Below are 23330 nucleotides of genomic sequence, written 5' to 3'. Positions count from 1 at the left end.
AAAGGTACAAGAATACAATCATTTCATGAGACTTTAGAGTCACATAACACTGGTGACTTGAACCACACACAGGAAATAAAATGTCTTTAACACCATTGAATAAGTGTGAAATTTCTTGGCTAGTGTCCTGTGAGACCTGTGAGAGAGTGAACTGTGAAACTCAAGGTGTGGCACATCACACGACGGGTCCCCTGGTGGGCCCTGGACACCACAAGCAAAAACACCTGATGTTAAATATCTCTGTCAGCCAGCTTTTGCCTCTCTGAAGTTGCCAGAGCTGTTGACCTCCTTGTATTAATAAAAACATTTCTCCTTAAGCGATTGATGGAATATCACACACACTGAAACAGCACACGACAGATCCACTAGTCCTGTGCCCACAGAGGCTGGAGAGATGAATGGGCAGGACAGGCAGCAGGCGGTGAGAGCCCAGTGAGAGAGCGCTCTGTGCTAAAGTGCCGGTTGAGTCTCATGCATGTTGGCAGAGTGGAGGAGATTTAGCTGGCAGCAGGCATAAGAGAGCATTTAGCTGGGCCTGGAGCAGCTGGAAGAGAACAGACACGCTGGAGCAGACAACATACAGGCGTTTATGGGGGAGCTGGGGCTGGCAAAGTCAGGGGCATCTTTTAAAATCTCTACGCAAATCTAGTAAGTCCAACGGATTTCGGGTGGTCTGAGCGACGGCCAAAAAGCTGTCTGCTGAAGGGGATAAATCAAACAGAAATACTGTTTCTGTGCACGCTTCTGACTCCCATAGCAGTAAGTACTGGAAGTTTACAAAAAGCCTAACTAGCAGTCAATAGACTACAATCATAATTCAGAAGCACATAGATTCAACATTAAACTACACACCTTTTAAAAGTGTGGTTTTGATTCCCCTGAGGTGAAATATATTTCATATATAAAATAAAAAAACTAGTTTTTTAAACAACATTTAAATTTGCATTGTTATCAACAATAATAAACACAAACTTAGAGATGTTGTCTTGCATACACGGCCTTCAGATGCCGTCACATGATAAGAAATTTGCTCTGTGCAAGGAACATTATTCACCGTTTCTAAGCAACAGCAACAACAACAGTTGCAGCTGTTATCTCATTGGTTGCGCTTTGAAAGGTCAGCGGCAACGAAGGTCAAAGTAATTTGAATCTTGAGCGCAGCGCTCTGTGGCAATTACAAGTGGTGCGCCACGTCAAGGGTAGCGCTTCCGCCTAGTTGGGCGGGACCACTCTTCCCATAGCACAGAGCGATTTTTACCACCGATCACGTGTGGGTGGCTTTTGACTCATTTATCCACATGGTGGCAAGTTGCAAAGAAAATATCGTATTTTGTTGTTTTTGACTCATGCAGAAGGGCATTGTAATCACAAATTGAGAAGTTCTTACACACTCCAGCAGTTGCTTCAAGCCTCTTGTGTTTGTACAAGAAGCACGTCTGTTTTGCACATCAAGCTGAACAACATTAAGACCACCTCTCTAGTGGCATTAACTGATGTCAGTGCTTTTATTTTAAATCATTCCTGCAAACCAAATTTCCCTGACAAACTGAAGAGACGAAAAACAGCAGAAAAGGCTGAAAACATGGGGGAGATTCTCGTACCCAAAGTTGGAGGCTCGGCTGCAGATTTTCTCCAGTTTGCGTCGCAGATCAGGATCCAGCTCCTCCAGTGTGTTGGTGTCCGGTCTGGGTTCTTCCTTGGGTCCCACATATAAAACATCCAACGCTGAGTTGGGGAAGTCCACCTGAGGGTTAACACAAATACCAAAGTTGGTATCAGGTTATTGCTCTGAAGTAACTTTAATTCAAGAAGACACATTTCATAAATATACTGTTCTTTCTTATTTGGAAGAAAATGAAAACTAGGTCCAAAACAAACTGCAACGTTGTCGATATCATACGCAGTTAGACAATAACTGGTATTATTAAAACCATAGTACTGTTTCCATTATGAAACCTACCAGTACTGCTACCTCTACTACCATCAGTACGATGAGTATTACATGTACAATAGACGATGTTGGTGTACTATTACTACTGATAAATATAGCAATAGTTGTAGCAGTCATAGCGCACTGGTTCTCAGATGTGAAGGTAGTGCAGTAGTAGTACTGTAGCTGTCATAGTAGTCACGATAAAAGGCAGAAAGAGAAAGAATACTGCTGCTACTACTACTGCTACTGTACCACTACGACTATCTCGGTTACTGTCTACTACTACTACTGTAAGATCACTATAAGTGCTCCCACAAAGTCTAACAATACCACTCTGATAATGAATTCAAGTACAATTGCTACTATTAATGCACTATTACTTCTCACTACTAGTACTATTACAGATGCTATTAGCACCACCACATACCTGTAGTACTATTCTCTCTGCGGGCATCCTCTTGCGGCTGCCTGTGGAGCCGGCGGCAGCAGCAGCTCCCTGGGCAGACGTCCACAGACACAACAACCTGCTGCCCCTGGCGAGCACCCTGCAAAACACAGTCAGCAATAAACAACAATAACTACAACAACCAAAACAACCAGGGGAAACAATATAATAAACAGCATTCCTTTAACTGTGACAAATATGATAACTTTCATGATCTTTCAATGACTTTTTATTGTTAGAGGTCCATCAAATGACAAGAATGCATAAAGTATTTAATTCCTGCTGACTGACCAGTGAGAGATAATTCATACTCTACATCTACTTAAATGACTTTGCAAAATCATGACCAGCCACCACCGGCTGTTCCTCTCTCCTCACCGTCTAAAGTCAAAGAGCGGCATAGAGACTTTGCCCAGCATCTCTGGAGCTTTCCTCTGTTTGTTGGAGTCTGGAGAGCCGCTGGCGTTCTGGTTCAGCACCCCGAACAGAGTCAGGCTCAGTATGGACTCCAACGGGAGAACAGCTACTGCTATGGGGAAGTTGATCCTGGGAGAGGTGAGGACAGTGTTAGCGTGTTTCGAAGCGTGGAGGATAGAGCAAACAGCATGTTGTTGTTATGGAAATGTCAGAAAGGAGAAAGGAGAGGAGAAGAGAGGAGAGGAGAGGAGAGGAGAGGAGAGGAGAGGAGAGGAGAGGAGAGGAGAGGAAAGGAAAGGAGGAGGCCAAGGCGATCACTCACAGTTCGTCCCATTTTATGTGGTAGAAGAAGTTTTTGTATGTGCCCACTCTCTTGGACTGGACCGGTTTAAACAGGTTCTTGCCGTTGTGGGTGAGGGAACACATCAGGAAGTACTTCTCATAACTGCAACAAAACAACACAATAAGTATTACTACTGTGTGTGAGCACACATGTCTTTCAGTAAGCCCTGTGTGGCTGATCAACGGCTGTCAGATACTCATATGGCCAGTAGATGTGACAAAACCATTAGAACTCATTTTTATTTAGCATAAATTTGACAATGTTTGTTACGTGAATGCTTACCGGTTGCTGGGATATTTCTAACAAACATGTCATTGTTTGTTAACAGTAAAATAATTAATTAATGTTTCATTAACTATCAATTCACCATTTATTAATGATGGATATTATAAAGTGTTGCCTATTGTTATTAATTGCTCTTGTGATTTGATATGTCAAAATGTCTATTGTAAAATAGGCATACAAGTATCATAACAGTGTAACAAATAAGATATAAGGGAGTCGGTACACTCCCACACAGACCTGCAACTTAAGTGAAAACACCTGTGCGGGTCAGCGATAGCTGCGTAGAGGCTTTAAAACAGCTATTTATAACCTTGTCTCTATATGCTTGCATGAATTGAATTAAAGAGAGTGTTGCATGCACATTTTGCTGTTTTATATTTCCAGATGTGATGCAATAAAATGGGAACATCCAGCAGCATTTAGTTTAGTTGCACAACTCCACAACATATCCAAAAATAACCTCTGTGTTTCTATTAGAGATGCATGTGAGTGGAGAGTGAAAATACATTTTACAGGCTTTCACTACTACAGAACAGGCCTGATCCACTCCGCTCAGTGCCATCTGTGCTGGCAGCTCCACCACTAGTCACGGTGTCTCAATATGCTGGCAATGCCGTGGCATGTAGCGAGGCTCCAGATGGATGACACACGAGCCACAACAACGCCAAGGCAGCATTATAGTAACACCACAACACACAACAGATAATGCCTAGCTACCCGACCGGGCTGGAAAATAGTACTGTACTCGCTGTGTCCCTCTGGCCTCGGGTTCAGAGGAGCTAAATATTTTTGGAGGTGTATTTGGAATGACTGTCACTGCAGAAATGTTTGGCGGTGGCTTAAAATAGCTGCTGGAAGAGGCTGCGCTGGCGTAAAATAGGCCTGTTATTAAGCAGTTCCTTTCTTTATGAAGGCCTCGCTGGCCGACCAGAAAATTACCATGCAAGGACGGGACTGCAGCCTCCATCTTACAGTCAGGGTTACAGTTCCTTTAAATTCTTTATTTCAAGCTGCTGCACTTTTAATCCGACCTTGAAGTGAATCAGTCAACCAAGTTAAGCTAGTTTACTAAAGGGATTTCAACTCTGATGAACAATTATATAACAAACATGACAGATGTCAGCATTTAAAAGAAAAAAAAAAGGAAGCTTTGTTTCATCTTTCGTGCAGCTTTCGTGGCGAGAGGAGAGCGCCGCCATGTTGCAGTACTCAAGCCTGTAGCGTCACCAGGTTGGTTGGCTCGGCTGAGTTACACAGATAGAACTGTAGAGACCATGAAAGACGGAGACTGAGGAGACACGGGACAGAAGAAAACAAAAGGTGGGGACACTATTGTATTGTTCCTCGGTGAAAAGATGTTTTTTACAACGTTAACACCAAGGATGAAACAGCCCGTTTCATAAACTGCGAAAGATGAAACAAAGCTTTTTTTTTCTTTTAAATGCTGACATTTGTCATGTTTGTTATATAATTGTTCATTAGAGTGGAAATCCATTTAGTAAAAAACATCTTAACTTGGTTGACTGATTCATGTCCACTTTAATCTTTTGACCATAATCTTGGTTGGCGTCTTGTAAATCTATATCTGAGGACTATTCTTCATGATGACAGTAGCGTCGGTGGCACTGGATCGTCCCCTATTACCCAGACTTCCTCTGAAAGTTCAAAGTCTTTCAACTCTCTATCTTTTTTTCCTACAATAAGAGAATCAAAATCCTTTCTTATCCGTTTTAGACGTTACAAACCGATGCAACCGTGGAAGGGCTTGTCAGAAATGTAGTGATCCTGGTCACTGATGCGTGACAGAGCTGGGAATGGAAAATTTGTGTCAGCTCTGTGGCCCAGACACACGCAGGAGATAGGGTGAAACTGGACACTGGCATGGAAAATGAAGACGAGGGGAGCAACACCGGAGCCGTTTGTTTAGTAGAAAAAAACAAGAGTATGTGCTGTGACAGCGCAGCCCGCCTTACTGTGTTGTACCGTTGTCACAAAAACACTCTCCTTGGTCCTCGCTGCTTTACAATAAACTGTCATCATACAACCTTAGTCTAGAGACAAAACCATGTTTTTTGACCATCATATTGTTTCTTTTGAATTTAAGCTGCTGTTGCACTAATTGTATGCACTTGGCAAACAAGCTGATTAGAATTCTGCACTGCCTTCGTCTTCATCTATGACCCTATCTTGCAGAAGAACAATTAAGTTAAGTGTGGGTGGCACTAATAATACAGAACAAGTGGGCGATCATGCAAGAACAAATGCATGAATAAAGGCGTTAATTATCCTACAGTAAAGAGGATAGAGTACTTCATCTATTAAAATTTATAATTTCATAGAAAGTCTTGAAAAGACTTGTGGGAAAATCAAACGTTTTGCTGCAAAATACATCCAACTACGTGCTTCATGTGGTCGTATACCCTGAGTGTTAAGTGTAAGTGTAGAGACCAGAGGATTTTCATCGTGTGACCGTTTACCTGCTGACCCAGTTGCCCGGGATGCCGTGCAAGGCGAACAGAGTGAACTGAAGGTGGTCGGTGGTGCCAGAAGCTTCTTTGCTGCTCCTCCCCTCGACGCCGTCTCCGTCTGCACCCTGGGGCAGCGGAGTTGAGTTGAAGGAGGCGGATGGGGGGCAGAAGGAGCGCAGGTAGAGCTTGGCCAGGTCGTAGACAGCCTGCGTCAGTAAGGCCATGCCCTCCTCCACGGGACTGCTGTGACCTGTCAGAGTCAAAACACAGTTATTAGAAGTTATAAGGGGTGAGAAACACTAGAAAAGCGCTATATAAATGCAAATCCATTTACCATAAATACATGCTGCCACTCACAGGTACTCAATTAATAAGCTGTCCATGATGGGCAACACACACAGTTTAGTTGAATGAGTGGAGGTTGAGAGTGACTGTGTGTGTACAGAACTTACCATTTGATGATTGACCCGGCGATGTGGACCCCAACTACAAAGCAAAACATGTTGGTTTTAGAAAGAGATCATTACATCTAAACAATGCTATGTATGAATGTGTGAAGCATGATGCAGTATGTGTCAAGAGCCCACCTTGGGTGAGCGCGTCCTGGGTAAATTGATGGAGTGTCGCAGCCTTTTGATGGCCTCTGTAATGGCTTGGGTCTCCACCTCATCTAGAGCGCAGCATAGGTTCTTCATAGTCTGCACCACCCGGTCCACCGTCTTATACTGGGTACTCTGAACACAGAGATACAGAGCAGGTTGGTATAGCATGTGTGTTATAACTGCATCACTCTTCACATTCTCAAACGGGCCTGTTGTGAAAGGAATATCCTCCTGATGTGTAACTTTTGTTTTCAGCTTGTCTTTAAACAGTAAAATCCCCCATTGTTTAACACAAGTACAACACAGCAGGAGGTCTCCACCACCACCAATTCATCAAACAGACTCTCAACTAAACAGTAAACTGGAACCAGCCTACTGTGTGTGTGTGTGTGTGTAACAAACAATGCTCAAAACAACACACACGTCTGCATGCTACAAGTACATTAATTGCTGTACATGCTATGATTTCTGTCACGGCACATTCAAATAAATCTTGATGCCATTATCAGGTTTAAGTTGGGGTTGAGGGCGGGGCGTAGTTTAGCTACGGTGCAGCCTGCATTCAATTACTCCACAAAAACCCACACTGGCCGAAAACCAGATGTGCCGTTTCTAGAAAGCCTGCCTTCCAGGAATGTCCTAGTATATTAACATTCACGTGTGTGACGTATTTGAATGGAGACAACAAGGTTTGAAAACAATGGGCCTCAAGCAGGAAACGATACAAGAACACATTTCCTCTTATTTTTGTTTTTTATCATCTGATTTCTGGGATTCACCAATGTTTTCTTATTTTTTGAGAGCACTCTTACCAAGATAAGAAAAAAAACATTGTTTACAGTCCACAAATTGTCCAACGCAAGGAAACACAAGTTTTAGATTTGAGGAACATGAAAAACCGCATGAATATCATATAATCAAATTTAGATTATTATACACATATTTAGAGTAATTACAATGATTGGATTATTAGATTTGTGGGCTAAAGAAATACTATTAAATGAAGATCATAAAAAGCCATGGGTGATACTGTGTGCGTTCAGCTTCTGAATGGCTTACACGCTGCTCTTAGATGCTTTTTGATTGACCTGTAACACCAGTACGGACGCTCTGGAAAATCACGTTTACTTTGTTTAAGTTTATTTAACAGAACCTCAATTTCATTACTGCAGAAGTTCTTTTTCTTACAGCCTTTTTTTTTTTTGGTGGCATCTCTCCAATTCTTGGGCATGTGCCAGAGTATTTTCACATGGCACAACACCTGCCCTTACTGTATATAGTGGTTAGGGGGGGTTCCCAATGCTAACAATAAAAAAAACAATCAGTCACACGCCTCCAATTTATGATCAAGAGGGATTCATCATTCAGCACAGCTGGGTAAGAGAAGATCTGGATGGTTAAGAACATTAGTAGTTGACTTCTCTAAAGAAACTATAAGATACATTTAAGAGAATGTTACTCCATGAGGCCAAACGTCTGGAGACTTTCCAATGAAACTATTCAGTGAAAGAGTGTTGTATTAAGGTGTAGCATCAGAGGTGGGACCAGAGTCTAAATGAGTCTCAATATAAAGGGCAACTACACAAAATTAAATTTTGAAAATCAATACCTTTCTACACAGTACGGTGCAGATAGATCCTGTGGATACATAACTAGCTGGTCTACACATATAAGTTAATGTTGTCATTAGCATAACAGTAAACAAAGGGAGAGGCAAACTATCCAAACTAAAGACCTACTTAACTTTGAAGACCTGCAAAGGAACGACATGTACCTCATTTTGTAGGCAGATGTTGACTTGATTGTGATAGCCTTCTAAATAATCAGCCAGGCCTTGTCTGCAACAAGACACACAGAAAAGAGAGATGAGTGAGGAATGAGAAATGACAGAAGCACTTAGACTGTGTTTCACTTATTGTTAGTGCTAATCGGATCAGGACAGAATGTAGAAAGTTTACTTTAGTTAAATGAAAGTAACTCCAGACCGCCATTAGGTCTTTAAAATGTTTTAGGGTAATAGAAATGACAGTTGTGCATGTAATTTAGAGGCAGCACACAGAGAGAGTATAAGACAGATTATAGGGCTGGGCAATATGACGATATGTATCGTCAAAACAATGTGAAAATGTCTATTGTATATATTTTTCTATAAGGTTTCTATCGCAATATTTCACTTAAAACTGTTATGTTCATTTTACACTCAAGTTCTTAAAATGAGAAAATACTCAGTAGTACTTTAATTCACACAGGAGTATACAAAAATAGGTTTAACCATGTGGTTATTTCATATAGACTATTTATTTATTGAATTACCAGAAAACACGTTATATCGTCACATATATCGTTATAAAGATATGAAATGACCTACTGTATATCGTGATAGAAGATTTTGGCCATATCGCCCAGCCCTAACAGATTATAATATAACTACAAAGACAACTTCCAGAGTCCTCCTTATTAATTAATTATGCATCAATCCAGCAAACTAAACTAAAACTACACATTTAACTCAAACTACCATTTTGAAGACCAGACAAGAGATGCAACTAAAAGAAAACTGAGTCTATTATGTTTCTGCATAACATAATTTCTTGACAAGAAAACAAAATTGATAACTACATGTTCTTCCTGACATTTTCCCGACCAGCGTAGGACCCTCATACCTGGTGACATTCTCCTTGAATGGCCTGTCCACTTGGCCCAGGTGCTTCTCTAAATCTACCACAGAGTTGTCATCTTCCGCCTAAACAAAAGAAGTCAAGATTTACCAACCAAGCACATAAGATGACAGGTAAGCAGGAGCCTAAATATCAGTGATACATTATCATCATAAATCATTGATATCGTCATTTCACCAAATTAATATATTATATGTTGTAGGTCTCCAGTAGTGGGACTGAAGTTGTAAATGACTCTTAGTGGCATAACATGAAATGCATTATGTCACAGTTCAGTAAAATTCTACTATAAAGTTCACAGGAGCTCATGTGTTAGTTTGATGAAGTGACTTACGCTGCGTGCCAAGTCTCGTCTCATGGTGGAACGAGAGAGTAGTTGTAATGTGATCTCATTCTCCCACTTCCTGCAGTTCTGGACGTACTCATGGCTGCCTAAGCTGTGTTTACTGTGGCACGGGACAACAGAGAGGCAAGATTTAGAAAATCATAACATATGTCAAGGATAATAATGAACAGTTATTGAAAAAATAAAATAAAATACACGCACAGAGTAATAACTCCTTCAATGGAGTTATTGTTCATAACTGAAGTCAGAGTGGATTATCCCTCTTATACCACGGACACTTCCCAGAAATGTAAAATAATATTTGTTTAGTCTATAATTTTGGGGGGAAACACAATATTTACTTTGTGTTAGTATTATTTGGTTTGTTATTTTTTGTCACTGAGGTGTTGAGTTCACTTGTTAGAGCCATGTGGTTATTTGAAAAATAATGGAAACCCAACACCCAATCAGAATCAAACGTTTTCTATATGGTGTAATGCAGAGATAATACCCATAACCAGTGTCCTGAATTGGCTTTTGGGCACATCTACGTCACTAACGTTTCAATTTAAGTGTAAGTATACAATTTCACTTTGCTATAGGTGTGATGGTAATGTGTAATGTAGGCGTAATATATTCTTTAAATTAGTTCAGACTTTATGATTCTCAAGAATAATCATTTGGTCACATTAGGTTGGTACGGGTTACCATGGTTACGGGTTTCTTTTTCCACGTTTTCCAAGAGCACCAGACACGTTTTTTGCCTTACGGTATGTATTATGATGATCATGTGATTGCCTCCCATTGGTTGTCGATACCATATATAAGTGAGGCCACATCCGGTTTGTTTTAAGCCCCGACGAAGATCTACAGTGGTCGAAACATGTTGGCTTTTTTAATGATTTAGCCGCAATAATAAAAGGCATTTTAATACATTTCCTTCCTTGATTGCCACTTGTTTTAATATTTTGGAGTGCCGGCCCGGGACTGCCTTCCTCCGTCCGAAAAAGATACATGACCAGTGATTATTCACACAAAAGTATGTTGAACCATAGTACACATATTGGGTATGTAATGTATTGTATGTGATTTCGGACGCAGCCCTGACATGTATTCCTGCCAAGAATATTTCTTAACAGCCACGATGATAAAAAGAAGGTAAGAATGTTATTCTTTGGAGAGACTGTCTGTCCAGGATTGCTCAAGTTTAGATGTTTTGTGTAGAGTCAAAGTTAGCTTTAAACGCAGCCAGTCAAGAACCTCTGATCACAGTCAGAGAGAAGCTAGCAGACAAAAGCCTTTATACAAGGCATTACTGTTTTAACAAGTTATCACCGGTGTGGCTGCAGACTCTCACTAAATTACCTACATGTGGGATTTGGCAGATGATACATAGCTTCAGGCCTAATACCGAAAGGGCCGTCTACTATGATTACAGGTGAAGCAGAAATTATGTAATTATTGATTGCAAAGCATCCAAAATAATCAGGATTTACAGGTTTTCATAGAATGGCTCTCAGTGTATGTGGAAGGTTTGAAAGTAGCAGAGAGCAAAAACAAAATAATCAAAAAGCAACAGAGATCTCAAACTGTCTTCAGGGTTACCATAATAATTGACAAAAAAACATATGCTAACAATGATTTATGTGTATTTCGGTTGTAAAGATCAGTTACAGTATATGATCACACAGCACATTCCTCTGTTCAGCAGTTACAGTCACGACAGATTCATTATGCAACTTTGAACATTTGGGTGTACTGGGCCTTTAAGTCCTGGTATGGGAGTAACCATTCCCATGCATCCCAGATTAGAGGGAGAAGAGAATTTCTATGGTGGAGGAGGGCGCGGGGCGAGATATAGAAACATCCGCCAGTCTCCTTTGTACAAGATTTTGAGAGGATGCCAAGAGAAGAGTGATAGAGAGAGAGAAGAGTGATAGAGAGAGAGAAGAGAGAGGAGTTGAGGGCATAATGAAACAAATGAAACCTATTCAAAACCCTGTGCATAATTAACAAAACTGCCAAGTCAGCCTGGGAAAAGTTTTGTTTTTCAGCAACTTTTTCTGTTTGTGTATGTACTCACTTCTGCAGCACCTCCTCCTGGCCGCAGACTTTGAGCAGGTAGCTGGAGAAGTCGACCTGGTCCAGGTCATCGTGGACCCAGCAGAGAGTCTGACTGATCAACAACTCCACTGGAGAACTCACTGAGGAGGGCGGAGAGGATGGAGAGGGAGGGACGGATGGAGAGGGAGGGACGGACGGAGGGGTGATCGTGGATATTGATGGAGGAGAAGAGAACCACATGGGATCGATGTGAGGGAGGGGCAGTGGAAAGGAAAAGCCAGAGGAGAAGGGAGGGAGCAGTGGTTGGTGAAAAGAGAGAATAAAGAGACGGAAGGAGAGGAAATGATGGAGGAGAGCAAAAAAAGAGAGAAGCCGTTATGAGAATGAGGTAAAATGCTTTTAAAAAAACAAGATTATATGTCAATTACAGGAAACTAAAGTTGGAACACAATACAAGGTATCAACAAAAAGTGGCTTTGTGATGTTTCAAGTAGGAACTGAGGAATTTGGAGCACCCCAAACAACGTATCCCACACAGGCACACATTTTATCAGTGGGATCCAGGGCCGACTTAGGGCATAGGCCATATAGGGGGTCGCATAGGGCGCCATCTTCTTGGGGGCACTGGTCGCCCTCTTAATAAATAAATAAATAAATAAATAAAATAAAATAAAATAAAATAAAATAAAATAAAATAAATAAAAAATGCTGGTGGGCGCCCTTCCCCATTTCTGCATTGAAACAACAAATTTACAAATAAATAAAGTAATACACTTTTCACCCCTGTAACTCTCATTGTAGTGAAAATTACTAAACATTTTTAAGCCAACATTATCAGGGACCAAATGTTTATTTATATTATAATAAATACAGTTATTTACGAAAATCAAAATTAAATTATTTTTTGTCTTAAAACCATTGCGACGTCTGATGTGTGTTGCGGTTTACAAGTGCCGATCATGTCAAACTACAATATCATACAATTTAAGAGTGAGACTTATTCAGAGCAGAAATCTGTTTGCTGCTGTGGGAACTGAACTCTGGATTTCACATCTATCAGAATTCCTCTCTAACCGCAAACCTTCCTGCCATGTTTTGACCGGCGAAACCTGTTCTCGAATCAAAGGAATTACGGCGCTGTGTTGTGGAACGATATGAAATGGGGGGGATTTGGGGTCAGCTCTAGTTGTTTGTGTATGCTCTGATATCTGATGTGTCTGGCAAGGGGAAGACTGGGTGGAGAGCGTAACCTGATACACGGAAGATTATTCTGATGTTTAGCTTCCTCTAAGGAGGTTTTAGCACACTCTTAACCTTGGCGATATACATAAACACTGACAGACAGATACAAAGACAGACTCTTTATACACAGACACATCTCAGCTTTGGACTAAGCACACACACACACACTCAGGTTACTTAACAGACACACAGGGAGGGAGACCACCCCTGGCTACGGCAATAACAGATCTCCACCCTTCAGAGGAATGGTGCGTCTTTTCTTACCGCTTTACACCAGTAGCTTTGGCCTCACTGTCCTGTATGCCTGTTCGGCCGCGGCCGTGGTCGCCGGGGTTATACATGTGCTGCAGTGTTTTGTAGCAAAGCAATTAAGACAGGCTACGCCTCATTTTGTGAGCGCTCTGAGGTGGTGAGGGAATTCCCAGCAGGGCATTTTTGAAGGCACCACTTAAAAAAGAGGAGAAAAATTCCTCCGTCGCATGCCGTTTACCATTTCACACATGGTTGGGGAACGGTGTTGGCGGGGTCACATATAGGCACACGCAAAAATATTGATGGGCAATTTGACACAAACACACACTCATGAGAGGATGCCATGTCTAAGGACTAGGGAGTAAAGTGGGATGTTAAATAAATATACCACAATAACTAGTGTAATAAGTAACTTATGGAGCACATTTCAGGTCCAGTCAGTGTCGTGTAGGATCCACAATGGGAGGTGCTGGCGACATAGCAGAATAAAGCTCTTGTTAAATCCACAGGACCAACATGTTTCAGATGTAAAAGAGGAATGATCTAATTCCTGCATGACTCAGAGCAAACAGCTTCTGTAACAAGTCCAACTGTCAGACAGATTCAGAGACAAAAAGAGACAAAGAGGCAAAAGGAAAACAATAATTAGAAGCAAAAGTACAATGTTAAAGTAGAACGGTGTAGTAGAAAGTGTAAGAGTTTAAGGCTGAAATGCATACAAAGTCATGATTAAGGCGTAGTGTAATAGCTTCAGAGACTCCATGATGTAAAGAACTTATCTTTTTACTGCTGAACTCTCACCTACAGCTGAAATCTCCAGCATGTCGCGGCACGTCACATGAACTCAGCATGTTGTCCTTGACATAATAACATAAGAACATCTTGAAACAAACTGTAACAAGATGCATCATTCCTTTAAGTTGTATCACGGTAGATTGGCTGTTGTAACTTTTGAAAATCTTCACTTTAATTTAGACTCAGTTGCCAGTTTATTAGGTACACCTAGCTAAAACTAAAACAATTAGTCAGTGAAGTTCTTGTCAGTGACATCATATATTTATTATGACTATAACATCACTACTTTGTCTTCTTTCTCTCCGCCACACAACTTACTCCTTACCCCACATACCAACGTGTCCAGTATCCCTAAACACGGATCCATATCACTGCCTCTCATGCAAACATCCCAACACATACCCACACATACCCTGCATGATCCGATCTAATCTCTACTCCCAGACTCTTATATCATCACATACATCATCATAACTGCTCTGTTATCGCCTGTATGTCTGTCCATTATGTCTGTCTTCTATGTACATGTCAATGTATATTGTATTTTGTCACGTTACTTCACCAATGAAAGAAAAAAAAAAGTGAAGTTCTTTCCTTTACGTCTGAAATGAGGAACATGATGGTGTTCCCTCCTCTCCGATATCCTCTAAGCCGCAGACGGTAACCCGAGCCAAACAACACCCAGCATTTCTTTCCTCTGTCATCAATTTTACAATGTCTTAATCTATCTCGTTTTAATTTTTCTCTGCACCTTTACCACTTTTTCTCCCTCTGCATTTCTCTACTCTCCCTTCCTCCTCCTCCTCCTCTCTGCATTCTCTCTCTTTTTTTGTACTTCTTTTTATGCATTTCTGTCTTTTTCCCCTCTCTCACTCCTTCCATCTCCCCTCTACAGCCACAGTATGTTAGGAATCCCCAGAATCCAAGTAGTTCACAGCCAGGCCCTGGAAGAATCGTGTCTAAACCCTGTCTTAAACGATACAGATAATCATAAAGATTAAAGGCAAAGATGCAACTACAGAATGACACCAGCAGTAACAACAGATGTTTGAACCTAATCTCCTTTTTGAACTGTTGGGCAATGTATTTCAACTAGTCATTAAACCAATCTTGTTAAACTACATCATTCTTTACTCAACAGCTTTTTTAACTTTTCACATAATTACACAAGATAATCACCCACAAGTAAATAGAATAACGTTTTGCAATATTGAGTAAACGTTGCACAATTTAGCATCAGATATCCATAGCAGATTAAAGTTAGAAAGAAACAGAAGAGTGAGATGGTAAGCTTATGAGAAGATAGAGGGAGGAGAGAAAGTGTGTGGGAGAAATGGCGAGAAAAAAAAAGACAGAAGATGACAGCAGAGAGAGGCAAGAGAGAAAAACTGACAAGGAAAGAGAGGAAAGTGATAAATGTCTTGTATCTCATGTTAATCTGTATAGTCTCTGAAGTGATGACAGGATCAAGAGACTTAGGACAACAGTGCAAAATGAAGAGTGAGAGGAGAGAAAGAGGGACGAGGAGATGCAGCAAGGAAACAAGGGTGGAGGAGAATGTTGTAATGCAAGAGACGGGAGGGGAGACAAATTGAGAAAAAAAAAAGAGAAACAGGCGATGGGAAGTGTTTGACAGCAAAAGTAAAATGGAAAGAAGCAACAGAAATAAGGCAAGAGAACAAGCGAGAGAGACAGACAGAAAGAAATGAAGAATGTACCCTTCCTGTCCTCTATCTCTCTCTCTCTCTATCCTTCTATCAAAGCTTTGAGTAGAACTGAGGCCTTTTGTTTCCAGAGAGCAGATTCCAGCAATGACCAACCAGAGCAATCCAAACACCAACAATGTGGGTCAACAACACGCTGCTGACAACATAGGAAGTCAAACAGGAAACAACCAACTAGACATCATACTAGGAAAGAAGGAAACGCATCTAGGAAGTGACCCCCGGGGCAGCGGGATTACTGGAGGTGAACTCAGCAGAAGCAGGAAGACTAGGAAAACTAGGAAAGTTCAATTAGGATGAGGAAAGCAGTAAATACACTTCCTATAGGTTGTTGCTGTTGAACTGGGCTATACAGAGAGGTGAATGGGTCAGTGGGACAGTCTGTTACATACAGTAGGCACACTAGAGAGTGCTTAGGGCTTGACTACGTTTAAATATATGGGTTGGCTGTCACACAAGGAAACATTGTCAGTGGGGTTGTTAGATAGATACAGACAATAAACTTGGACTTACGTCAACACACAAACAAAAACACACACACACACACACACACACACACACACACACACACACACTTTGTGGCCTAAAGGCGCGGACACACCAAGCTGCCAGTTGGCCGTCGGTCAGTTTGGGGCTATCAGTGAGCGTCTGTCGGCCTAGAAACTGTCCATCTGCAATGAAGCTAAGTGGTGAGTGAGAGTGGTGTTAAAATTGTCGGCAAACGCTGATTTGTTTCTCGTATGTATCATAACAATGGCTTGTATATCCGCAGTCCTCGGTCTTCTGGTTTCCGTTTTTGAATGAGGAATACAGACCACCGCTACCTGCTGGTAAAGAGCAGTAGGGAGAGTTATTTCATCTCACGGAGGCGCAGAACGTACGAGGTAGTCGGCCGTTGGCTGTAGTGTTTGTGGTGTGTCCCAGTGCAACTTTTTGGCCAAGACCCAGGCGACGTGAGGCGACGCAACAGGCGGCCTTTGTCGCCGCTAGCTCTCTAATGTCGGTTTGGTGTGTCTGGGCCTTAATGCTGATCCTCAGGGACCCACATAGACAGCGGTGAACTTGGTCACACAGTTGGGATAATATGCCTAACAGAAAAGCCCATAGGACTGGCTGACAGCCTCCAGTGTGCTTGGCTTCAAATCCCAAAAGACATGTCAATCACAGTGGTTGTAGTTGTGTGTGAGTATAACGAGGGGTTAGCCAATAACAGCTCCCAAAACACCCAGGCAAGGAAACCAAAGATCTTAGTTGGCGCTTGAAAAAACCCCCAAAAAAAACAAGTCCCCTGCCCTTTTGCTCAACGTGGGTACGCCATGGTGAGGGGACAAACCTTTATTTGTGCGGAAAAGGAACGTAGTGTACTTCCCACGATAGAAAAAAAATGAAAAGAAAAAGAAGAAAAAAATGAGGTGGGGAGGGGGTAAAGAGTTTGGCAGCTGTGCATGTCGTTTCCTCCTTCAGAGCTCTCATATCTGCAATCTGAGCTGCTCGCTCTTAAAGGCAAAGGGGGCACAAGGTTTCGGCTTTGGCTGACTTCAATGTGATGATGTATCAGCTGTATTTCTTAACACTGGGCCATTCTTGCAATTAACTGTATGTCTATTCTAGAAAAAAAAAAAAGTGTAAAATCTGCCATAAGCTTCTTGTTTATTCTGCTGAACTGTTTCAAAGATGGCTCACATGATAGACACTTTTATTCACTGCATGCTTACCGTCACAGGTGAAGGTTACGGGCTGCTGAGACTCTGAGATTTCAATAGAGACCTTCACAGAGCAGCTATTGTCCCCTCCGCTGTCTCTCTGGGTAATGACGGGGCTCAGGACGAAGCCGGGGTTGGTGAACATGTCGCCATGAGGGAATTTGGAGCGCATACTGGTAGAAAAAAAAAACACAACAGAGAAGAGTCAACGCTTTTTTTCAGTGTTTTGGCCTACTTGGCCAGAGAAAACCCGTCAGGGGCAGCCAGAGCCAGCCTGCCATATGGATCAGATTGCTTGGATGAGCATATTGGATGCATTCTGGGCAGTATAACAGGAAACTGGATGGAGGGGAAAAGGAGAGGAGGAAAAGCAAATGTGAATGAAAATAGTATTTATATATAAAACTGATATATAAAATCAATTGAAATTTACCATTTCTACTCGATGTAGCCTCCACATCACTCTGCCTCTAATGCCGTCTCTGTGATACTGTTGGCTTGGGTAGTTGGGAGGGTAAAAAATGACGAAAACGCGATGGAATTATTCTAATTATTCCATTTTCTTCATTATGAGAGGTTAAGTTACTTGTAATTGACTATGTAGAGCGAGAGTTGACCGACGAGCAGAACGACGGCGGGCGTTGACTCCGTTATCGTAATGGAAGTGGATTCCCTGAGCGCAGCTTCATCATCACTCCACCCAAACTTAACTACTGGAGTCAGAGACTCTGTACGGGCTCAGGAAACGAACGGAGCTGCAAAACATGCAATTATGTGTATATATGCAGGAAAATGTGTATGTGAGCATGCATTTATACAAACAAGGAAAAAAATAGTATTTTTAGTCATGGTAGCATCATGCCTCTGGGGACGTCAACGTTGGTCTGTCGGTCCACCACTTTGGTTCAGACTTAAAATATCTCAACAACTATTTAATGGATTCGCCGTGACATTTTGTACTGACATTCAGCGTCCCCAGAGGATGAATCAGATCAATCATCATCAGATCAAAATTCTAATTTGTACAATATTTGGGTTTATGACAAAAAAAACGAGAGATACATGGTTATCTGAAAGGTGTTCAGGTTTATTACTTAACATACATAACCCCAAATAGTTATGATTGGTGTTAATCAGTGTTATCAGATGGATGAGGGTGATGAATGAAGAGTGTTGTACGATGTAAAACCTAAACTAGACTCACTGCCGAAGCCAAACAAACAAGAACATGTCCTTGTCCTCCTCCAGAAAAAAAATGTATTTAAAATAATTGTCCTGTATTTCTCCACCACCTAGCCTCTTGGATCGAGTCAGGAAACAGCCACCTGCACTAGTCTAGCTCAGTTAGATTGAGGGTGCTATGAAAATCCAAGAATCCATCAAGAATACGCACTGTCACTGACCTAGTACTTTTTAAATTTAAGCTCAAGACTGTTTTATTTAGATTGGCTTTTAATACCTAGTAGCGCTGTGACATTTTCCCTGTGCTTTTTATGTACCTTTTTATGATTTTAAGATATGTTATGTTTTTTATTCCGGTTATTTTTTCATGTTAATGTGAAGCACTTTGGGTACCTTTCGGTTATTGTAAAGGGCTATACAAATAAATGTTGATTGATTGATTGAAGAATAGTACCGTATATCTACAGAAAGTTTCAGAGTAACAGAGACACAGAGCATCCCCATAACCTATTAATTTACTCTCACTCCTGCCCTGCATGCGCACGCAGACTGAGATTACTCTGAGCAGCATGCATGGGAATAACTTACAGTATAATAGAGTTGCATATATTTCTCACTTTCCTCCTGATGGTCTGAATAACTTGTTGTTGCGCTGTGCTGCTCTGTCTGTCCGTGCGCGATCAGTGTCATCTTTTTTCGCGCTGTAGCGTTATCGGTTATGAATTTGTTTTTCACTGCGTGAGAAAATTAAGGATTTATTGTGGTAAAATTTACTCACGTGATTTTTCTTCTTCACATTTTACATTTTATTTATTTGTAATTGTTAAGAGAACCGATCAGCGGGCAGGTCTGACTTGATCAGCGGACGGAGTTGGCCCGCTTGTCGCCTGTTGATTAGGCCTGATCTAAACTTATTAACTTATTACTTTCCTGTCCTATAGGTGGCACAGGTTGGCAGGTGTAAAACTGAGTTTGTGCATCTATAAAATGTCATTATTAATATCAATTAATGTTACAAAGCACTCAAACAAAGCAAAGAAGGTCAAGAAGTGTCAAAGGAGGGGTTTATTTATTCATGCCAACAGGAAGGATCTTACGTTGCTACGTCTTCACAGAAGGCGACAACCTCCAGGTTTTGAGCGTCCGGTTCTTCCAGGGCGGCATTCTTCACCAGACCTTTTCCTTTTCCCTTGTCCTACGGGAGCAAAAGAGTCAGACACACACAAAGAGTCAGGGAGCTAGAAGAATACATATGAGTAACACGCGTCGCTTACATACGTCAAACAGAAGCAGGCCAGATGGAGTCAGGCAGGACACAAAGACAATGAGCGGCTGTGTGTCATTTATAGTGTGTCCAACACATATGAAGTCTTATCAGTTTAAAAGGCTGACTGTGGACAACAAGGGCAGTTTTATTAAAACACCTCAGAGCTATGAATCCTACAAAGTCAATAAACACGTCAGAGTCAAAGGCTTGACACAAAGAAACACACACAGAGGTCTCCAGCTCTTTTAGGCCTTTGTCTCTTAAATTGTGAAAAAGCATTAGTTTAACATTTAATTAAAGTTTAGTTTTCTAATCATAAATTTAGAATAAAACAGTCTCTCTGGCACACACAATAACAATTATACAGTCCAGAGAACAAGCTGGCGTTCTCTTATATATCGGAAAAGGTGTGGCAATACACAGGGAAAATATTTTCCTCAAATCTATTTTTTACTCATAAATATTTTAAGAACGCAGTTGAAAGAGTGGTAAACCTGTCTCTCTCTCTCTCTCTCTCTCACACACACACACACACACATTCACACACATATATAACCTGAGACAACTCCCATAGGAGTCGCTCTAAGAGGTTCCTGGAGACCGGCCTGCTGCCGGGAACTCGCAGTTATCTGTTATTTTTTACTGCTGTCTTACTGTCAGCGGCTGAGGAATGTGCTTCCTGTGGCACAGGAAATGAGAAGTGAAAGGGCCCGCCCCTTCCTGCACCAGGCTCTGGGCTCTGGGCTGTCTGCAAAAGTGCTCTGTCATGGCTGGGATATCTGGGACTCTGACATCACTCAGGAAAGAAAAAAGGGAGCGAAGGGGGTCAAGGAAATGTTTGGAATGTCATAATGATAGTTTATTCCTCCTCTCAAAGGCTTCTGGGAGATTTTGAACCCAGAGTTTTTTTTGAGCTCAGGGGGATGTACAGCTTAATTTTCATGTGCAGTGACAATGAAACGGGACGACTAGAAAAACTTCCTAAAGGTTGTTTTTCCACAGCTTGTGATGTCAGGTCAACAAAACACACACTGCTTCAGATTATCAGTTGCTCTTGCGATACATTTAGAGGGTTAGATACATTCTCACTGGTGATCATCCAATGCATAAAGGGCCCAGTGCATTTTGTAGATCCTTTTCTGTCCTCACATTCATTTGTTTCGCAATCACACCGCAGCCAGTTTAGACGGACTTCAAATTATTTTATTTAATGAATTTAAAAATACCACAAGGCCCTAAGAATCATCAAAAATATCATATGGATTTTGTTAGTGATACAAAATTAATGCTGCAGCTAACAATAATATTCATTGTTGAATATTCTGTCAATTATTTTCTTGATTAATCGACTAATTGTTTGGTGTATTATATCAATGCCAATCACAGCTTTCCCAGAGCCCGAGGTGACTCTCAATTTATCTGACTAACAATCCAAAACCTAAAAATATTCAAATGACAATTATATTAAAGAAAGAAAAGCAGCAACTCCTCACTTTGGAAAATCAAATAATGTTGCTTGTCTGCTTACAAATTTTTTTGAACAATTAATCGCTTACTAAAATGAATGCCAATTCATATTTTGCAGTTTGATTAAGTAATCATTCCATCAATCGTGCTCTTCATAAACTAACCAACCCTGGGTGTCCTGGTGGCCAAGTGGTTAAGACGTTAAACCCCCTTCTCTGTCACTCCCTTGTTTCCTGTCAACTGAAGGCAAAAAGCCCCAAATAGTATGTTAAAATGAGAAAAAAAGGAACGCCAAACCTAATTACCAAGATCACAACATCCAGCAGATTAATCCGAGATATCATTTAGACCATAACTGTGCAGCCCCAAGAGTTTTGTTCAAAGTGCTGACCTGACATAACACCAGGAGATAGAAATCTCTAAGTCAGCATGCGGTGCTTGGAAAGGAGGCCGACTCCGACACCAAACCACCTGCATCTCCCAGCGAGGGAGAGAGGAGACCAGGTTCCTGCAGCCCACACGAGTTCCGTCTCAAATAGTTTTGCAGACGATAATGTTAGTGGTTCAATATGACTATTTGCGCAGATGATTTGAAGATGAACAAAAACAAAACAGAGAAATCAATAAACAGAGTGAGGCGACAGAGAGACGGGGACGGACAGAGAAGGACAGAAAACAAAACAGAGGGTCAAAGAGGGACAGGGAAAGTAAGGATGATAGAGAGACTGAGAGAAAACATTAGAGAAAAAGAGACATGAGCGGTGTTTATGTTTGGAGAGAGGATTGCTTCAGCAAAAACAAACATGGGCAGATAATCCAACCAGGCCGTTCTAGCTGATGGTCACACTACAGCACACACACACACACACACACACACACACACACACACACACACACACAAACACACTCAGCAGGCGGCACAGCGGGACAGGCCCGTCTTTGTTTCACTCTATCGATTTCGTTGGACGCGGAAGAAGATCTCCTGGAGTCATGGGAACGGCTTCATATGATTCAAACGTTGACTAATCCTTCATCCTTTCTCCACTTTTACTGTGATGTGTCACGGTGCTGACTGTAATACCGGGAACACGCTGTACAAACATAAAGGAAGATTATAACCCTGATTGTGGCTGGTCATGCAGAGTGAAATGTGGTATGTGACCAGTAGTTTGAGGATGACTATACAGAGATGACTCTATTCAGCTCTAAAGTCAGTTTTATTCTTCCAACTTTCTCATGATGGATTCCCTTAATGGATTTTTCCAGACAAACGAGACATGGAACTTATCAAAAGTCCATTTTACCACACTTTCCAAACCTGCTGAGAGCTGTGATGTAACCATCCTGACACATTGTCTATATTGGCAAGATTCAAGTCTGGAAAAGAGGTGTTTTTGTCCTGGATGACCTACATCACTTAGCTGGCCACATTCTGCTCCAGAGTGAGACATAATCAATTATGAAACATGCGACTCCTGCTTCTACTAAATGACACAGGCGGAAAACTATTCATGCTATTTTTCTTGGGTAACTTAAACTTGTGGTTGACTGAAGAGAACTGTTGCACAACGTTTTAGACATACTGAATGAGGATTTTTTTTTTCTTACATGCATATACAACATTTTAGAAATCTGCTCTTCAGCTGCAGGTTGCGTTGGAAACGGGGATTAAAGGTGTCAGTATGCTTCAGTGCTTGTAAGAGCACTTTGTCCTGCCCTCAAGTGTGGCTGTTCAGAAACACTTAGGCCTTCAGACGCAGAGGGAGAACTCAGTGTACCCTGTGGGATTTTGCCCACAAGTAGCAGTATGGAGCAATGTCATGAGCGGGTTCCCGTTGTTTGCTCTGGTGCACATTAGGGTTGGGCAATATATCGATATATAGATATCGTGACATGAGACTAGATATCATCTTAGATTTTGGATATCGTAATATTGCATAAGTCTTTTCTTGGTTTTAAAGGCTGCATTACAGCAAAGTAATGTAACTTTCTGATCTTACCAGATTGTTCTATTGCTTGCATTTACCTACTTAGCCATTATATCCACATCGTAGCAATATCGATATCGAGGTGTATGGTCACAAATATAGTGATATTTGGTTTTCTCCATATCGCCAAGCCCTAGTGCACGCACACAA

The 23330-nt window shown here is 41.4% G+C and overlaps 1 protein-coding gene across 1 annotated transcript in view; it reads right to left on the bottom strand.

Moving 5' to 3' along the window:
• The window catches only part of pik3c2a (phosphatidylinositol-4-phosphate 3-kinase, catalytic subunit type 2 alpha), a 56435-nt gene that overhangs the window by 15892 nt on the left and 17213 nt on the right, over positions 1 to 23330 (bottom strand). The window contains exons 3-15 of the mRNA XM_037766714.1: positions 19556 to 19653; positions 17289 to 17449; positions 11580 to 11700; positions 9506 to 9617; positions 9157 to 9236; positions 8268 to 8331; positions 6479 to 6625; positions 6344 to 6377; positions 5901 to 6141; positions 3118 to 3240; positions 2757 to 2924; positions 2361 to 2478; positions 1602 to 1744 (exon numbers count right to left, since the gene is read on the bottom strand). Of these exons, the coding sequence (XP_037622642.1) occupies positions 1602 to 1744; positions 2361 to 2478; positions 2757 to 2924; positions 3118 to 3240; positions 5901 to 6141; positions 6344 to 6377; positions 6479 to 6625; positions 8268 to 8331; positions 9157 to 9236; positions 9506 to 9617; positions 11580 to 11700; positions 17289 to 17449; positions 19556 to 19653 (1610 nt within the window). The remainder of the gene's footprint in view (positions 1 to 1601; positions 1745 to 2360; positions 2479 to 2756; positions 2925 to 3117; positions 3241 to 5900; positions 6142 to 6343; positions 6378 to 6478; positions 6626 to 8267; positions 8332 to 9156; positions 9237 to 9505; positions 9618 to 11579; positions 11701 to 17288; positions 17450 to 19555; positions 19654 to 23330) is intronic.

Source organism: Sebastes umbrosus, chromosome 4 (assembly GCF_015220745.1).
Source record: "Sebastes umbrosus isolate fSebUmb1 chromosome 4, fSebUmb1.pri, whole genome shotgun sequence".
NCBI lineage: Eukaryota > Metazoa > Chordata > Actinopteri > Perciformes > Sebastidae > Sebastes > Sebastes umbrosus.
The sequence above is the reverse complement of the archived record's forward strand: the minus strand, read 5'-3'. Positions and strand labels throughout refer to the sequence as shown.